At 36.0% G+C, this 15,026-nt stretch overlaps 1 protein-coding gene across 6 annotated transcripts in view; it reads right to left on the bottom strand.

Moving 5' to 3' along the window:
- Positions 1-15,026, bottom strand: part of OSBPL8 (oxysterol binding protein like 8) — a 125,946-nt gene that overhangs the window by 45,987 nt on the left and 64,933 nt on the right. For all 6 annotated transcript variants that reach the window (XM_087874084.1, XM_034402741.3, XM_034402740.3 and 3 more), the window contains 5 exons: positions 14,281-14,367; positions 11,466-11,567; positions 7,837-8,040; positions 5,742-5,826; positions 2,743-2,911 (listed from right to left, as the gene is read on the bottom strand). In XM_087874084.1, the coding sequence (XP_087730210.1) occupies positions 2,743-2,911; positions 5,742-5,826; positions 7,837-8,040; positions 11,466-11,567; positions 14,281-14,367 (647 nt within the window). The remainder of the gene's footprint in view (positions 1-2,742; positions 2,912-5,741; positions 5,827-7,836; positions 8,041-11,465; positions 11,568-14,280; positions 14,368-15,026) is intronic.

Raw genomic sequence — 15,026 nt, 5'->3', positions numbered from 1 at the left:
AATAATGAATTATTTATATACACCGAGTCATATTTATTCACCTTAATTTCTGAAGTGTTTATCATAGTTTTAGTCTACCCTTCATTTTCATTCCAAGTTTACCAAAATAAAAATAAATAATTAAAAAGGAAACAAGAAAAAATAACTTTAAACTAAAAAAAAATCTGTAATAAACTTGAGGCCTGTTTACCATAAGTCAGTACAGGGATGCTATAAGACAAATTCCTAGAATTATTTTCTGGAATTTACAGGGAACAAGTAAATTACTTTACAATGCCTCTAGTTCTAACCATCGCACTACCATGGAAAGATACCATAGCATCAAAAGCTGTAGTCTTAGTTTAGATTATAGCTGTGCAACATTTTGATGGCCAAGGCTGTATACTATTCATTTATTCATTTTTATGTCATGTATTTGCAAGATTCTATGCCGGTTATTTTAGAACTACAATCAGAATCTTAACTAAAAACCTACCATTATTTTTCATTTAATAGGGCTCTCCACATCAAAGGCTCTGTAGAACAGCACCATTTTAATAAGGGGCAAGCTGCTACAACTGCTATGCAGAATGTCATTCTCCAGGCCCCTATCCTTTGATTTCTCAGCTTAGGGACCTGTAGTTCTCCCTCTGACAGGTAGTTGTCAGACAAATTTCAACTAAAGAAGATGGCCCTGAAGGTAGCAAGGATCCAAACTATACAGGTTTTATATACTTTGAGATGGAACTGAAAACTTAGTGGCGATCAACACAATTCCTTAGCATAGATATTACTCTGCTAAACTTGTTTGCATCCGTCAACATTTAGGAAGCCACATTCCATTTCAGCTGCAGCTTCCAAATTATCTTCAAAGAAAGCCCCTTATAGATTCAATTGTAGTAGTTTGTTCAGTAATTGTCTACAAAGCTTTCTTGCCCAACAGATCACAATGGCAGACCAGTTTTGATGGCCACATTAGTACCTGCTATTCTAGCAAGAGCCTAGAGCCCAGAAGAACTTTCTGAGTTATCACTGGTCTTTCAGATAATCTATCAAGATCACAGATGGAACATTAATGGTCCTATGTGCTATTTTACGAAAAGCAATTCTGTTTTGTTGGGATTCAGTCTTTTTGTTCTACCCCATCCAAGACTCTAGAAAACACACAAAGACTGAAGAAAAATAAGGAAGCAAGCTGAATTCTGGAGTACTCCACACTGAAAGGTTCCATTTCTTCTTCCCCACCACAAGCCTCATAGATTCTCCAAAAATTACCACAGTCTATGCTACTAAATGCAAATAACCATGCTTTTATTTCCTCTGTATTCCAGAACATGACTAAGTGCCTAATGTAGATACTCACCTGACTGCAGGGAAACTTCTCAATTTAATCTTATGGCATCTACCATACAGAGGTTAATAGAAGGTGAGTATGAGTGATCTGACTATGACAAAGGAATGCTATTGTCTTCCACTTCAGATCATATATTAATTGCATGGAGGTCAAAAACAGATCTAAGACACTGTCCTTTGTATGTTTCAAATACATGTTGACCTGGAGTAAGAGCATGTTTGTCAATTCCCAATCTATTCAGATTACATGCCCAAGGAAGAATCTGCAGCAGGTTGGAGGTGATAGGTGAGCTACCTCACTAGTACACTGTTTCATAGAACCCAACATAAAATACTGCACCTTACTTCTGGCTACCTATGAACTATTAATTAATTAATTAATTAATTGAATTTTTATACCGCCCTTCTCCCGAAGGACTCAGGGCGGTGTACAGCCACAATAAAACAACGTATCTCCACAAATTTATTATATTTATTATATAGCCAAATTTATTATATAGCCATTTATTTGGCTATCATCCAATTTTCATACAATATCATCGCCAGGCCTTTTCCTTGATCTTGGTGTTAAGACTACTTCAAATCCCCCAAGAGCCACATGGGCAGATTTTAGGTAGAGCAATTCCTCCTTCTCATTCAATCAGCTTTTGGTGCCTATTCTGTTCTTTCTTCCATCATGGAAGAAGAGGATATTATTAGATATGTAGTTGGTACAATGCAAGAAACTGAGTTAGAACTTCCTGGGAAGGATAAAGAAATTAGTATAGCATAAAAAGCTATAGCTATACTACAGAATAAGTATAAAATTATAGGTTATCAGCATAGGATAGAAAATAAAATATTGCTTAGGAAATAACAGTGGTATAAATTAGCTATCTACTTATATTGAAAACCATTACTGCTTTTATTCTTATTTGAGACTCATCAGATGTTATTGGGATGAGTCCTAAATAAGGCAAAACTGGTCACATATTGCCTCCTCTTGGTCAATATAAGTAAACATATTCCACAGGATTTAAACTGACTAAAAATAATACCCCACCTGGCGGATAAATAAGTCATATAAACCTCATATATGAGAACATGATTTAATGTAATATCAATATTTTTCTATTATGATAACTTAAGAAAAGATGCAATAACCATACCATTCTAAAACATGGATTCTATACATTAATTATAGTAAATAAGGATAGCACAATAGAAAATATTAGGACACAGAAACAGATGAAAAATTACCATTGGTGTAGGGCTAAAATGCTTTCTTGTATGATTTTTATAACAAAAATCTAATTTGGAAATTGAAGACAAAAAACAACATATACAACCTTTACCCTTCTCAAAGATAATTCCTATGAATCATGAAGGACAAGCTATGGTTTAATAAACAAACAAACATTATGGACTTACGGGAAACTTTCAGTGCTGTGAACGTTGTTTGCACGCAGCAGGCCATAGAATGAAACATGTGTACTATCTGCTAAATTCAGTTCATGTTCTTTACCTTCTCTAATCATTGTACGTTTGAGCAAACTTGAACACTTTAAAGCTAGTTCCAATGCATCCATCCAACATCTACCTAAAGATAAATATGTTTTAGAGTATAATATTTAAAATAGGGAAAGCACAACAGGGGAATTTGCATTTCAAGTATTTGTCAGTTTTACGTATAACAGGGGTCCCGAACCTGTGGGCCACGGCCCACTACAGGGTGGTGACCTATTTGCAACCAGACTGCATGAGGGGTGGGTTGACATGCATGCATGCAGCCCCATGTGTGCTAACAGTGGGCGCCAGTGGGCGCCAGCGCTCGCAGCAGCACTTGTGCGAGTGGTGGGCACACATGCCTGCGCTCACACAACTAAAGCTGTATGCACGCATATGCACGCACGCCTGCCCCTCACACAAAACCATCCCCTCTTGCCCCCTGCGCCAGGCCACCAACCTGAAAAGTTTGGGGGAACGCTAATGTATAATATTGAGCAAAGCTTTTTAATACTAGAAAATATTTTTTGTTTGCTCGAATTACATACAAATTCGAGTCAGACTGAATCAGTAATATAACTCATTCTTAACTCTGCCTGTTTTACAAAAATTAGAGAATAATCGTATATGCACATTAGATTTCACAAGCACCAATTTCAACAAACTTTAACTAATAGTAGGTAGGATCCAATAGAGATAAATCTGCAAGTCAAAGTTAGCACTGAAAAGCTGGGTGTCAGGGTACTGATGCCCTAATTAAATCATAAATACATCGTTAGTTTCCCATTCCCCTTGCCTATGGCAACTCGAGACCAGGCCAGGAATGCTTTGCAAGTTGACACTGGTAATGTTTAAAAAATCAGTACAATTGCCTAATATTCTAGAGGGGAAAAAAGGGGGTGGTTAGGACATCATTGTGGATATGTAGAAATCTTTCCACTAAGCTAAAAATTAAAAGGAACATATGCAAAAATTGATCTTTTTTCATTCTTTTTTATTGTTTGTTCTTTCAAATATATATTAAAATAAAATATATTAAAATTGAGATTATAGTCGAAGCAGAAAACAGAGATTTAATGTAGCAATAAAATAATGAATCGGGAGAAAAAAAGAAAGATGGATATAACACCAAGACAATTTACCAGCAAATAATTAGTATTGCAGGAAGGCTACAGAAAAGAATCAAGAATCAACTTGCAAGAAAAGCTAAAAGCAATAAAAAGTGGTTTTTCTGACCATGTCAGTAGTAAAATGAAGGAAAATGTGAAGGTGGGCTTACTTCTTGGAGAGAATAATAGGACAGTAACATGTGACAAAGAAAGGACAGAATAACTTCTACTTTGCTTTAGTATTCTTCCTAAAGTGATCCTAAGCAGAACGTGCACCTAATGTCAATGATCCCTCGTCAAGTTGGAGAAGTGTCAAGTAACTCTATTCTATAACCTATGCAATTCAAAATATTTATAGATGATTAAAATGGTTAGAAAGTAGAATTATCAAGTTTGCAGACAGCAGAAATATAGGATGGGATGACTGCAATCACTTTGGAAACATCAACGTTCATAAAGACCTGAAAAGCTGAACATAGAACAAAAATTAGGAAATTGAATTTCAAGAGAGACAAATGTATTATCCTAGGAAATATCAAAGCCGTGAGTATAGAATTCATGGGGGGCAGGGAAAAGGAATATATGCCAATATATCTGAGTGTCTTGATGGATCATGAGTTGCCTATGAACCAATTCTGTAATACAGCTTAAAGCAACCAAAAAGCAATCCTGGATTGTATTAACCGAAGTATAATGTCAAGTGGAAAGAAAATCATAATTCTTTTCTATTATGATTGGTCAGAATCAACTTTGTTTCTAATTTTAGTTCCACATTTTAATAAGACTACTAACAAAATGGAGTAAATAAAGATGATAATAGACTTTGAAGTAAAAAAAGTAATGAGGAATTGCCGGAGGTGTTGGGGTGTGTTTAACCTATAGAAGAAAAGACCGGAGGGAGACATGACATTAGTCTTCAAGTATCTGAAGGGCTCTCAGGTAGAAGATGGGCAGAACTGGTCTAAAAGATGGGAAAAGAAACAAAGGGTTTAAATGAGAAGGAAGCAGACTTTGGCTGGATATTAGAAAAAAATCCTAATAATAAGAACTGAGAGATATTACCACTGCTGTTCCAGACCACCACAATAATGCCAATATTGCAATAAAGTGAGTCATACAATTTTTTCTGGTTTTCCAGTGCATATAAAACTTATATTTACACTATACTGAAGTCTATTAAGTGTGCTATAATATTATGTCTAAAAAAACATGCATACCTTAATTAAAAAACTACTTTATTGCTAAAAAGTGCTAATCATAAGTCTTCAGTGGGTCATAATCTTTTTGCTGGTGGAGGATCTTTATATATATGGCAGGGTCCGCTTGCCCTTTATAGATAATATATATTATCTACAAAGGGCAAGCGGACCCTGCCATAGTGCAGGAATAATGCTAGGAAGAAGTAGTACCTGCAAAATGCAATAAAGTAAAGTGCAATAAAACAAGGTATGGCTATAAAATTGCTTCAGGAAAATAAAGCCATGTATATCCAATTGCCTAACAATGTTCCTGTGTTAGGAGGAGTTATTGAGTGGTGCTTATGTGCTATCTAATTAGCTTATACAGCAAAATATGGATACTGATTTGAGAGGCTACCTTTATCATCCCTCAATTCTAGTAATTGGTTGGAATTTAAAAAATGGTTCATTTGCTTCTCCATTTGAAATAAAACATATCACTTAAGAAAACTTAAAACAATATTCATAATATGTACCGTATATATTGTTCAAAAGTTTAAAATTCCATTCTCAATGGCACTTAGCTCAAGTAACCTCAATTAAAAAATTGATCATGAAAGACAAAATAAATGCTTACCATCTGATTCCGAAGCTGCTCGAATAATTAAGTAACTACTGGGCAATGGCTGTGTTATAGAGCCAACAGCTTCACCTTTAGGGCCCTTAAAATACAAAACAATATTAATGTGATTGTATTTTAGATCAACTTGCATTCAATCTACTCAAGGAGTCCCGATATAGCCAGTTGATACCATCATTGACTATTGGGGGCGAGTCATTGGCCCCCACGGAGAGGGCTCGCAACTTGGATGTCCTCCTGGACACGCGGCTGTCTTTAGAAGAGTATATGACGGCCGTGGCCAGGGGAGCTTTCTATCAGGTTCGCCTGATTCGCCAGTTGCGACCCTTTCTAGATCGGGACTCCTTATACACAGTCACTCATGCCCTCGTCACATCCCATCTGGACTACTGTAATGCTCTCTACATGGGGCTCCACTTGAGGTGCACACGGAGGCTCCAACTGGTCCAGAATGCAGCTGTGCGGGTGATATTGGGAACGACATGGCACTCACATGTAACACCTCTCCTACGCGAGCTGCACTGGCTCCCGGTGGTCTTCCGAGTGCGCTTCAAGGTGTTGGTTCTTACCTTTAAAGTGTTCCATGGCTTAGGACCTGGGTACCTATGAGACCACCTTCTGCAACCGATAACCTCCCACTAACCAGTATGCTCCCACAGAGTGGGCCTCCTCAGGGTGCCGTCACTAAAGCAATGTCAGCTGGTGGTTCCCAGAGGAAGAGCCTTTTCTGTGGAGGCGCTTACCCTTTGGAACAGGATACCCCCAGGGATATGAATGATCCCAGATCTCCGTACTTTCCATCGTGCACTTAAGACCTTTCTGTTTCACCAAGCCGGGCTGGCATAAATCTCTTCTAATTGTTCTAAATCTTTATGCTGAAGATTCTTAACCGATGAGCCAAACTGGTTTAATCATTTTAAATTGCTTTATTTCACATTTTATATGTATGTTATTTTGACTGTTCACCGCCCTGAGTCCTTCGGGAGAAGGGCGGTATAAAAATTAAATAAATAAATAATAAATCATAAATTATCTGCTTTTTTTAAAAAAAATGGTTTTACCAGCAAGCAATGATGTAGACATAATTTTTCACTGGGTCTTATAAGTGCCCTTTTCCTAGTTCACCAGATGGCAGTACAAGCCAACCTTGGATGTTATTCAATGCTAAACAAATTATATTCAGATTAAAAACTGTATAAATGAACCACTTGTGACTACTGGCTAGACAGGAAAATCACAAAATATGATAAACTGCAGTATTTATTCTATGTTGTTTAAAAAAAAACCCCAGATATAATCATCAAGATTTGAGATCAAGTTGAGTCTTTACTTTCCCATTCACTGCACCCTCAAAAGCAAATGTAAACATTTGAAAAATATCTTCCTCCTTAACATAGTATAGTGGCTTTAAGAAACTCTATATGGCCCATTCAGTTTTGGATGAAAAATAAGCAAAATATATTAGCAATAAGACTTTTAAATAAACAAAAGTTGATGGAAAGAACCGCAAGGACAACTCCATCTGAATGCTTATTTCCCCATAGAAATTGAGAAGCAGCTCAACCATAACAGAATTAGCAAAAGTGAATTTGCATTTACAGATACTTGCACCCAAATACCGTAAATATGGATGCAGTTCTATATTTATTTATTTTTATTGTCCAATTAGCAGAAAGAGGTGATTTTATTTTTAAAAATGAGATACAATGTAATATAAGCAACATGTCTGATGGAAATTTAATAAAGCACTACTAAACAGTTTAATATTGGAAGTCTTGCACTGTTAAAATCTATGATTGTGCCATAATAGGAATCATAGGTTAATAGAAATAAGAAATGCTAACAACTGTCTGCCTGCCATCCATAGTAAAAAGTCAGATCTCCCTTTTCAATCTTCATTAACTATGCAAAGCAACTGAATAGCTGAACTTTAGAGTTTTAGGCTGATCAGACAACTTTATAAAATAAATATTTTTTTGGACCAATCTATAACAACTGAAAAGCATTTTGAATTCATTAATGATGCAGAGAGTTTTAATGTCACATAATATTCTGTTGGCACGAACTCCATTAAGAATACAAGCTCACTTACCTTAACAGCCCAGATAGACTGTTCCAAAGGATGGAAAAGTTTGAAACAGAATCCATCCTTTTTTGAAGGCCGCTCAATGAGTTCACAAGCATTCAGAAGTACTGTTCCCACCCACTGGCCATTTTTAGGTGTTTTATAAATTAGCAATACTCCTGGTTTCAACACGCACCAAAGTTTGGTCCAACTTTTCAATGTACCACGAATCTTCCCAGAAAAAAAAGAAAGAAAAAGAAAAGGGGAGAAAGAAAAATATATCTAATTATTATTTCTAGTATTTTTCAGTCTCTTACTCCCAGGCAAAAACATGATTTTACAAAATATATAACAAGTTCAGAATTATAAAATTATTTTAAATTCTAGAGAAGTAGCAATGCTCATAAAGCTACCCTCAGATACTACATACAGTAAGTATTTGGGTAACTCCAATATCTCAAAAAAGGGAAAATTGATATCAGTTCAGGCCAGGCAATCAATAGAAGAGTAAATGTGAATTCCGATTTAATTTCAGGATTGCTAGATGTCAAGCAAAAGGAGGACATATCCTCTTTTTGTCCTCAGGTTCAACATCTAGTTTAGCTTTTTAAAGTGCTGACTGCAAGTTAACAAACTCTTCCTAAAATTAAGAATTCAGTAACAAGCTGAAGGCATTTGCCTCACAACTGGCAGGTGACTCACAGTTGTGAGGACACTAGGTTAACAGCAGCTGGTAAGACATTCCTCTCAATATGTATTTACCAATGGGTGCCTGTTTACTTACTTGTACTCCCTTCCTCTCCAATGAATGTAAATATAAACATTAAACAGTGTGAGTTCTTTCTTTTCCCTCCCATTTACTCTGCTCTGCAATTGTCCATATCTTCCTTTCCTTGTCCAGATATCTGGTAACTCTTTGAATGATTGCCCTGAGCAAATCTCTCTAACTCTAATTCTGAGTACCGCTGTAGAAATAAAATGGTGCCCTGAGTGATCTGAACAAAGAGTAGGGTAGAATGTAAATGCTTTTTTATTTTAATCTATGTAGAAAATTATATTTTGAATAGTAACATCCCAGGTTACATATGTCATTGACCAGGGTTACTTAATATTTTTATGATAGGAAAAAAACATTAATACTAAATAGCTTGGATTATCTGATCCCCATATTCCATTCACAATCTTTTATTTATTCATACCATCTATCAGGTTTGTCTGACTTGAGCATTTAGAAAATAAAGACCATTAACTCCATTTTTTGAATTGAAAAGTTTACTTTTACCAAAGCCAAGTGGTTAGAGCATAAGCAAAGCTGGATCTGAATATTCCCATACAAAGCCTGCATTTTCCCCTTTTCCCTGGCCTTCCCCCCTTGGCCAGTCAGTCAGTTCAGTTCAAAGATATTTGAATTAGATGTTTTGGGAATGGCCTTGAGGCTTAGCGCCTTTTTGGTGGAGTTTTGCATTCCGTTCTCACAGCTCCACCCTTGATCGGCCGGTCTATTCCGAATTGACACTTCTGATTCCTGTCACTCTGTCATTCTCCCATCCTAACTCCCCAAACTCTCCTCCCCCCCCATATTTTATGGCAGGATGCCAGCAAAGCAGAGTATGCTGAAAATGGCAGATCTGACAGCATCACTGGTTTTTACACAATGAAATCATAACATTTTACACCATCACATGTAAACAAGAAAAAAAAAGAAAATAAGAAAACTATAGTTGCAAGAAAAAGTATGTAAACCCCTTGGGAGTACGTGGAGTTTTGCATGAATTGGTCATAAAATGTGCTCTGAACTTCATCTAAGTCACAACAATAGAAAAACACAGTCTGCTTAAATTAATACTACCCAAACATTAGATGTTGCCATGGTTTAATTGAACATAACATGTAAACATTCACAGTGCAGGGAGGAAAAAGTATGTGAACCTTTGGACTTAATAACTGGTTGACCCTCCTTTGGCAGCAATAACTTCAACCAAACGTTTCCTGTAGTTGCAGATCAGACCTGCACAACGATCTGGAGTAATTTTGGACCATTCCTCTTCACAAAACTGTTTCAGTGTAGCAATATTCTTGGGATCTCTGGTGTGAATTGCTCTCTTAAGGTCATGCCACAGCATTTCAATAGGGTTGAGGTCAGGACTCTGACTGGGCCACTCCAGAAGGCATATTCTGTCCTGTTGAAGCCATTTTTTTTGTTGAATTACTTGTATGCTTTGGGTCATTGTCCTGTTGCATCACCCATCCTCTGCAGAGCTTCAGTTGGCGGACAGATGGTCGTACATTTTCCTGCAAAATGTCTTGATAAACTCTGGAATTCATTTTCCCATCAATGACAACAATCCGTCCAGGCCCTGAGGCAGCAAAGCAGCCACAAACCATGATGCTCCCTCCGCCATGTTTTACAGTGGGGATGAGGTTTTGATGTTGGTGTGCTGTGCCTTTTTTTCTCCACACATAGTGTTGTGTGTTCTCCCTAAACAACTCAATGTTGGTTTCCTATGTCCACAATATATTTTGCCAGTAGTGCTGTGGAACATCCAGGTGCTCTTTTGCAAACTTCAAACGTGCTGCAATATTTTTTTTGGACAGCATTAGCTTCCTCCGTGGTGTCCGCCCATGTCCTCCATTCTTGTTTAATGTTTTCCTTATTGTAGATGTGTCAACAAAAATGTTAGCATATGCCAGAGATTTCTGTAGGTCTTTAGCTGACACTCTAGAATTCTTCTTTACCTCATGAAGCATTCTGCACTGTGCTCTTGCAGTCATTTTTACAGGACGACCACGCCTAGAGAGAGTAGCAACAGTGCTAAACTTTCTCCATTTGTAGACAGTCTGTCTTACCGTGGACACATGAACATCAAGGCTTTTGGAGATACTTTTGTAACCCTTTCCAGCTTCATGCAAGTCAACAATTCTTGATCGTAGGTCTTCTGAGAGCTCTTTTCTGCAAGGCGTGGTTCACATCATGCGTGCTTCTTTAAACCAGTAAACCCAAAACAAGTGTGTATTTTTAAAGGGCAGGACAGCTGTCAGCAACACATCCAATATCATCACACTGATTGGAGTCAAGGTTGGCTCACTCCTGGCTCCAGTTAGCTCTTGGAGAAGTCATTAGGCTAGGGGCTCATATACTTTTTCCTCTCTGCACTGTGAATGTTTACATGTTATGTTCAATTAAACCATGGCAACATCTAATGTTTGTGTAGTATTATTTTAAGCAGACTGTGTTTTTCTATTGTGACTTAGATGAAGTTCAGAGCACAATTTATGACCAATTCATGCAAAACTCCACATAATTCCAAGGGGTTTACATACTTTTTCTTGCAACTGTATTTTTAAATTTCAGTACATCAGTGATACTTCAGATGCTTGTTATTAATGGGAATATCTTTCTGTTAATATCATATTTAACATAGGGAGATTATCAACACAATTAATCACTGTAGATTTGCTGTAACTATGGAACCATGTTAAAGCAAGCTAAATCTCTCCCTGGGTTTCTATGTATTGAGTATTAAACCTCTGGGATACAATTAATATATTTCCTACTAGTAGTAAACAGTAGCAGTTAAATACAATTTTAATTCTTTTGTTTTCTTGTAGATTAAACATTCAGCAATTACAGCTTTTCATTTATCTCAATTTCTTACCTTCAGCCAATCAGCCATAACAATGACTGATGGGTCTGTGATAGTGCTAAGTAATTCTTTTGTGGCTCTTTTCTTTTCTTCCCTATAATTTTTCTTTTGAACCTGTAAAGAATGAATGAGAAATGAGAAAAGAAAGCAAATAAATAGAAAGAAGTTAGTGAATCCAGTCAATTTGAAAATAAAAATAAATGTCCAACTGAAAATTGTTAAAATACAGAAAAAAATCATTTAAAAAAGAAGTCTAACAAAAGAACTTACTAGAAGTTCTTTTTCAGGCAATTTCATATAAAAGAATAAATGGCTTTAATTTTCAGCTATGTTTACAACTTATCAAGAATACTAAGGTTCATTTACATGGACTCTAAAGCATAATTAATCCAAGGTGAAAAATCTATATGTTTTCAAATTGTTTATATAAACAGATAGGTTTACCCTAGATTACACATTTATCAGGAATCTATAAGCACATACAATTAAAATATATTTGAATTTAACAGAATTGTCAGCAGTACCTTCTGTAAGTTTTAGGATCATTCCTTGAATAGCCTCTACCACCAGTTTACTGCTGGCTTCATTTAACTGTGTGCTTATCCCTCTTATTTCCTCTTTTTAATCAAGGCATATCCCTTTTTGAATTATGAAATCTAACATCAAAGATGATTCTAGCAATTTGATTACAAAAGCAAGCACTCTAAAATATTTCTAAAAATCCTTTCAAACTTAAAGAAAAAAAATCAAAATTCAAAGGAAAACGATAGTCCTCAACTGTACATATGTGATTGTTCTATACAAAGCAAGACACTTATAACGTTTCTACAGCTGTAGATAGAGGATGAATAATTTTATATTCTTAACACATCAGTCTATTCATCTGTGGTGTTAATATTATCTATGAGTGAAAATGGAATGTTTTTCATCAATTTGGTCCCTTTAAAACTATAAGTTTCTATGGCTAAATTAGCAACTGACCATAGATTTTTTTTCCTTCTTAAGAGAGAATGAATGAGATAAACTTTGTCTGTGGCCCTTCTGAGGTGAAAAAGTCATATCTGATATTACTTCAGACAGCATATCTCACAAGTTTAATCTAATGATTAAAACTGGTACATATCCTATCTGCAGTCTTATAAATCTAGTTCATATATTACCAGGTTTCTACATCCTCACCCCCCTCACCCCAAAATAGGGGATTATAATATTGCCTAGCTAGCTGCTCTATGCAAACAATGCAGCAATTCTCTCCAGATCACCTGTAGGTTTTAAGAAAGCCTTATGAACCCTTGTCCAGTTTTGTAATAATGACAAATTAGTCATAAACTACCAGAAAACCAAGATTGGCTTTGCTAAATGAAGGATACTATGTTCCTGTTGCAATTAAGCTTTCCAAGGCCAATTCACTAGCACAGCTTCTTTACGGAACCCTGCTCAGATCCCCGTTTCTTGTTTTACGTCTTGTTGAAAGAGTTCAATCCAAACTTATTAGAGCAATTCTCCAGATGCTTCGTTGTTTTTGCTTTAAACGCACTCCTACTCCTGGAGAACAGAATTGATAAAGGTTGAATCTCTATAGCTTCTTTAAATATTTGGCTAAAACTTAATTTCTTTCCTTAAAGCCTTGTACCATTAATCCTCCAAGATAAATTCTCCTCTTCATGGATTAAGGCTGTTGAGTTCAACCTTGCTAAACTAGATTTTCTCCACCCACAATTGGACTATACCCAGGCAAAACAAAGCCTGAGACAAAGGATAGAGGATATAGTGAGGCAAGCAGACAGAGAAAGCTCCACTGTTTCTGACTCCAGATTATATTAGATATACTGCCACCCCTGACAGTTGTCTAACACTAGTTAGATAGTGAATCATCGGAAAGACTTTTTGCTTGCATGATGTCATGTACTCCCCTCAACTGTCCCAGAGGGCAAATAGAAAAGATTCTGTCCCAGTGATTCTGGAGAGATGGAAACCTTTGGACATGTCCTTTGAACAAAATGTATTTTCCCTATAATTAATAGGTATCCCTGGCTGTTCTGATACCATTTATCTTCAGCGGTTGCTTAAAGACGAATGGATTGTAATCACGGGGCAGGTAGCTAGATTCTGCACAGCAGCACTAAAGATTCATCGGAACTTGATGAATAATCCATCATAACCATTTTATATAATTAATAATGCACCAAATCTTTTGATATTATCACCCTATTGTATTTTAGTATCTAATAACTATAGGCTTTCACTATTTAAGGATTAATATTACATTATAGTTTAGGACACACTCCTGTTTATGTGCAACTGAGAGATAGGCTGCCAAATTATGATTTTAACTGATTTTATTTGTTATTATTTTATTCTAACATTTTTAATTAGATGCTCTTAAATATTTTTAATTCTATTGGTCCTTGACTGTAATAAATATTTGATGAAAAAAATGGTTAAGAATATGTTGCATAACTTTTATATGCCATAATTATGTGAGAACCAGTTTGGTTTTGTTGTTAAGGCACCAGGCTGGAAAGCAGGAAAACATGAGTTTAAATCCTGCTTTAGCCATGAAAGCCAGCTGGGTGACTTTGGACAAGTCATTTTCTTTCAGCACAGCTCACCTCATGGGGTGGCTGTTGTAGGGAAAATAGGAGGAGGAAGGTGTGTTGGGTACGTTTGCTGCCTTGAGTTAAAAATAATAAAGGTGGGATACAAACAAACAAATAAATAATATTTGCTGAAGTATCGTAGTACAGTTTCCAAATCTACCACTAATTATGTTATGGGGAAGATGTAATATGAAGATTTGGGTATTCTAATACTGAAAATAACTCACCTTAAGGGACTCCTTCTTTGTGAGTTTGATAGTGGGAGAGGAAGCAGGGATGTCCTTTTCTGATCCATTATATATCTTAGATTCTGACTGAAAATACAAATTACACAAGAAAACTATGAAAATGCTTTATTTCACCATTAACATAAAATCTTCTATAAATTTATCAAGCTTCATATTTTTAAAATAAAAGAAGAGATAATGGTGATTTGAATATCTCAATTCCAAAACTGCCAGTTTCTGCTTGATTAAAATAATAATAATAATAATAATAATAATAATAATAATAATAAGTTCATTAATCTTCAATGAACCTCTGGAAAACGAAACTTATGGCTAATGAAGAACTGGGTGAAGTTGAAATTAAACGAGGCATTTTCCAGGGCGATGCCCTTTCACCCCTACTTTTTATACTCTCAATGCTACCACTGACAATCATTTTGAAGAAGATGAACTGTGGATACGAACTTGGAAAGAAAGGACTGAAAATCTCGCACTTGATGTACATGGATCATTTGAAGCTGTTTGAAGCCGAAATGAATTTATTAATTGAAAACACAAAAGAATTCAGCCAAGACATCGGTATGCAGTTTGGAACTGACAAATGTGCAACAATAGCAACCAAAGCAGGCAAGATCATAGAAGAGAATAGAACTAGAGAATGAAGAAATGATAAAGGCAGTAAAATCTGAAGAAGGCTACAAGTACTTGGGGATTTTAGAAGCCTCTGACTTAATGCATAATAAAGT

The sequence above is a fragment of the Pantherophis guttatus genome, chromosome 7 (genome assembly GCF_059756535.1).
Source record: "Pantherophis guttatus breed Tessera chromosome 7, ASM5975653v1, whole genome shotgun sequence".
NCBI classification, from domain to species: Eukaryota; Metazoa; Chordata; class Lepidosauria; order Squamata; family Colubridae; genus Pantherophis; species Pantherophis guttatus.
This window is presented reverse-complemented; position numbering and strand designations above follow the sequence as displayed.